The sequence below is a fragment of the Conger conger genome, chromosome 12, assembly GCF_963514075.1.
Source record: "Conger conger chromosome 12, fConCon1.1, whole genome shotgun sequence".
NCBI classification, from domain to species: Eukaryota; Metazoa; Chordata; class Actinopteri; order Anguilliformes; family Congridae; genus Conger; species Conger conger.
This window is the reverse complement of record NC_083771.1, coordinates 37,278,102-37,282,754: the sequence shown is the minus strand read 5'-3', so window position 1 is coordinate 37,282,754 and position 4,653 is coordinate 37,278,102. Positions and strand designations below refer to the sequence as shown.

The 4,653-nt window shown below is 39.1% G+C and overlaps 1 protein-coding gene across 3 annotated transcripts in view; it reads right to left on the bottom strand.

Annotated features, from left to right (window-relative positions):
- The window catches only part of aggf1 (angiogenic factor with G patch and FHA domains 1), a 13,553-nt gene extending 9,355 nt beyond the window's left edge, over positions 1–4,198 (bottom strand). Inside the window, exons 1-8 of one of the 3 annotated variants that reach the window (XM_061262611.1) lie at positions 4,123–4,191; positions 3,975–4,035; positions 3,282–3,478; positions 2,970–3,069; positions 2,420–2,616; positions 2,149–2,280; positions 1,580–1,783; positions 731–800 (exon numbers count right to left, since the gene is read on the bottom strand). In XM_061262611.1, coding sequence (XP_061118595.1) covers positions 731–800; positions 1,580–1,783; positions 2,149–2,280; positions 2,420–2,616; positions 2,970–3,069; positions 3,282–3,478; positions 3,975–4,035; positions 4,123–4,158 — 997 coding nt within the window. In that variant the 5' untranslated portion in view covers positions 4,159–4,191. Of the gene's footprint in view, positions 1–730; positions 801–1,579; positions 1,784–2,148; positions 2,281–2,419; positions 2,617–2,969; positions 3,070–3,281; positions 3,479–3,974; positions 4,036–4,122 lie in introns of all 3 variants that reach the window. The other 2 variants (XM_061262610.1, XM_061262609.1) reach the window with 2 other exon arrangements.
- Positions 4,199–4,653: the final 455 nt, after the last annotated feature.

The following is a 4,653-nucleotide window of genomic DNA, read 5'->3' as shown; positions in this document are numbered from 1 at the left end:
AAAAGCAGCGAGATACAGAACAGTTTGCCATTGTAATAATACAACTAATATCCTTTGATAACTGCAAGCTAAAGGACAGCCATCTAAATGCTTCCTTTCGCATAAGTCTCATAAGGATTCATCCCTTAGACACGGAGACCAAAGTCGTATTAGCGAATTTGCTGAACACGTAATGGGCTTCATTTATCAAGAAACTACAATCAAATTTGATTGTGAAGTGTACACAGGCACATTCTCAAGTTCATTTACATGAACAAGAACACAAGTAAGATAAAATATTTATGTCTGAGGACTGAGTTTGAGTGGGTACATTTCCAAAGCACCATAATACAAAGACCAGCGATAAATAAGACATTCATCCCTTCTGCCATCTAACCTCCCCTTAGCTGATAAGGGGCTCTGGTAGTTCATCAATTACCACGCTACCATAACCTTTAGTGTAGAATCCCACAAAACGCATTAGCAGTGACACGCCTTTTCCCAAGAATCACCTGAATCTTTCATGAAAAGCGCGTAGCTAGCTTGACCCCTACCTAGTGCCATATCCGTTTGAGCTAAACCATCGCCGTCACGGGAATGTCAACATGTTCCATGGACACTGATAAGCAAATTAAGCTGAAACCTCTGAACAGACACATTCTGTTTTGAAATTGTGCTGCATTGAATCTACGAGGGTTCCACCGACTGGACTCGTAGCCGTTAAGCTGATGAATTGACGCAACAGGTGTACCTTTACTTGTAGCACCGTATCCATAAGAAGCAATCTTCATTTTAGCCATTGAGCTAGTCACCTCTTCTACCTAAGGGTGGAAGCAACAGCACACAGTCAGCTGCACTCTGGGAATGACAGTGACTTTCCAGATCTCTCCAGGAGACATACAGGCATGAAGGTGCACCCCATCGCAGTTTCTAATCGCCAATTTTGTTTTTGTATGCACCATTGAGCGGGGACTACAATCCCCATAGGAGATGCTACAAAAATGAAGAGCTGAGAACCACTGTACAGGACAATTGGGCAGTACAGTCAGAGACAGTGAAAGAGCAATATGAGGAGATACAGATCACATAAGCGACCTTCTGACAAGAAGACTTCTCTGGTTTTGTCCATAAATCTTCAATACTTTTGCACCACTATTTGAAAACTGAGACACCGTATCTAATGACAGCAAATTTAATTCAAGATTAAGAGTTTATTTTTTTGGGATTGAGAAATAACTTGAGAAATTGAATGAGATAAAATGAAGACTCATTATGCTGAGGAAAAATCAGAATGAGATGTTATTATTTAAGACCGCCTCCCCCCACCTCCCACAGGTCAAACAGACACCATTGAGAAATGATGTGCACTCAAACACTCAAAAGATAAATTGATGAATTACTGAAGTATGAAGTATGGTCTTCTTTAAAAACAATTAAAACAGAATTAAAAGCACAGTATGGGTAAGCAGCTTACCATGATACCTCTGCTTTTTTGTTTCTGTCAAACTTAATTTGATCCAATTGGTATGAATTAATTTAGGACGCTGTATTGAAACATTATGCGAGACCCTAAGACCTGGCAGATTCTTTCATTTTTCACCTTGCTGTCCTGAAGGGAAGATTTCTCAGCCTCCTTTCTTGAAGATTTCTCGGATTCCTTTTTTTTCTTTTTGCTCTTTTTGTCGGGATCTGGGGCGGCCTGGTAGGACTGCACCTCCACTCTGGAGTGGAACTGGTATCGCCCGCTTTCGGCGTCATAGTAGTAATACATCCCCGAGTTGGCATCGTAGTACAGCTGACTGGCCTGCCGAAAGAAGGGACAGAAAGCTTCATACAACATCCTTTCTCTAGGCTGTAGGCTGACGCATATACTATCACATTTCAGGAGTGTAACAGACTCTGAGCAGCACGCAAGTATTTATTCAACACGGTGCACAGATTAAAAACTCTTTTATATGGAGCCAAAGACCAAAACTGATTTCGATACTATTACATTTCAGGCACATGCCATGTTATAACATTACACAACTGGCACCTCCTCGGGAATCCATAACGCACCGGCGTTATCCCTGGCTCTATCATTAGAGATGTTTCCAATCCCAGTTCACCAAACCAACACAGGCTCCCTGTATGAATGCAGCACTGTTCAGCCAAAAGCATGTTGTTTACCGAATCATAGTAGAGGCTGGTACTGTGATCGTAATACATTCCAGAGGTTTCATCGAAGACAAATCCAGTTTGAGAAACTGCCTCTTCCGCTGTAGCTCTTATGATGTCAGCAATGGAGGCTCCACCAGTTTCCTGAGCAATCAATAAAATGCAGTAAACAACACAAAAAGGAATAATAAACTCTGCAAAAAAGCATGTCTTCTTTCACATAAATGTGTACCACCACATAGAAGAACCACGCAGAAAAAAAAAAAGACATCGCTACACTCACCTCTGGATTAACAGCAGCAGAGGTGCAATTCTCTTGTAATTTTGAGTCATCTGTAATATTCTCTGCCCCTGCCTGACATGGTTCCACAGTTCCCTGACTTTCAGGAACCTCTGAAGTTGAAATTTCTTGTGTTTCTGTAGCCACAGTCGCTGTAGTCTCACTCTGGTAACTGCTTCCGTAGTAGTAGTTGTAATAATCTGTCAGAAACAATTGGAATACAATTTAGACATCAGAAAGCATATGTGGACTGTTATTGCTGACACCAACCTAGTCCTGTCAATTTTGGTGGATTAATTCACTACAACTCCAGTCAAGTGTGCACTCTGCAGTCAATCAACAATTCTGCCAGTGGCTTTCAACCAGCAGTAGATAGAAAGACAAACAACTCTCAAATTCAATTCTGGCTTATTTTCAACATCTGAATTTATACTAAGCCTGGGAACCTATGGATTTACCACAGACAGCTTATTTGTGAACTCTGTTTTTCCTCTACAAAGGAAGTTTCAATAATGTACAAGATATTATTGTATGAATTTAACTTCAGGAATACCTGATTCTGTCCAGGTGTAGTCCTCTGTTTGCGTCTCTGCATTTGTTCTGCTTTTCTCTCTCTTCTTCCTTTCGTGGATTTCAGCACTTAATTTATCAACCTACAGCAGTAATATCAAAATATTAGAACGAAACAAGAGGAACCTATAAAATGCATTAACTGGCCCATAACTCATTTAACTTAAGCACCGTGGAGTACTTTCTTTGTAAATAAAAAAATTACAAAATGAAAAATAACACTAGAACAGTTAACCCAAACAGTAGAAAACACTGTATGTACTCAAAAATGTACATACAGTGAAAAAATATTTACCTGTTTTCGTAGGTCATCGTTGTATTTTTCTGTGTTCTTCTGCAGTCGCTCTGTTTTGTTAAGTTGCTTCTGTAACTTGTGTATTTCACCTTTGCACGTTTTCAGTTTATGCCTCAGGGTCTCCACTTTAATCCTCAGCCCTGCAACCTCCGATTCCGAGTTTTCCTCCCCATTTGTCGCCATTTTAGACTCAATATCTACAGGCAAAAAGGGTTAAAACAAGAGGCCTCGTATCAATAATCTGATGCGAATATAAAAATAATGTGAATGAACACATGTTGAGATTAACCACGTTCAGATCGTTTAGCTACGGTAACCATAACACGCACCGATAGCTAGCTATGTAGTTATGTTCTTGAACACATTGTTATGGCCAACTAATTATTCACAATAATTACACAAAGTTGCCAACAAAATCTATGACGAGGGGTGATCGCAAGTATGTGGGTTACTCAATTTAATTTCCTGCTTGCTTGCTCGCTAACGTTAGTTAGCCAATTTAGCTAGTTAGCAAGCTAACTAACTTGCCGACTTGACACGCAACCAAGCAATGGCCGGTGTGTAGAAAATAATATCAAACTAAAATAGATACGACAAATACTGAAGATATATATACATGTCATAAATTCGCTCACTAGCAAGCCCATCGACCAGGCTAACATTAGCTAGCAATGTGCTAACGTTGTATCATACTATACCAGGTCGCCAAGTCGACTTTTGAACGTGTTCCAGTCGAGCCGTTGAGGTGATTAACCTGTAAATTGAAAATAAAGATCTTATAACTACCTATCATTTTTAATATACACGACCACATGTTTTGTTTTATAATAAATTGAGTTACTGTTAGTAAAGATGCGATGTTTACACTTCGCTTCATAGGACGGCGCCATGTTTCTATAACTAGATTACTTTACGATAGATCCGGTTAAATCACGTTTTGCGTCAGTTCTGCTTTTTCTACCCCGCAGAATCCAGAATGTTCATGAGAAATAATATTTTAATACAGTCTGCAGAGCAATATTGTTGTTGGTCAGTCTAAGGATCCCATTTGAACAACATGGCTTTCACGTTCAGCTAAATAACTTGTTTTATGTGTTTATAAATTATGAGAAAGTTATGTGGACTTTTTTTTTTTAAGTGATAATATCATTAAATACATTTTGTTTAGTTCTTTATGTATATTACTATGAATGTATGCTGATTGTGATTATGGGAAAATCATAATTTTGTGAACTGACTGAATTGATTATAAAAATAATCATATAGTCTACTGTACGTCGCCCTGAGTAAGAGCGTGTGCTGCCTAATGTAGTGTAATGTAAATTCTAGAAGCTCTCGGCACCTGTGAAAAATATAGTGTGAAAATCCGTAC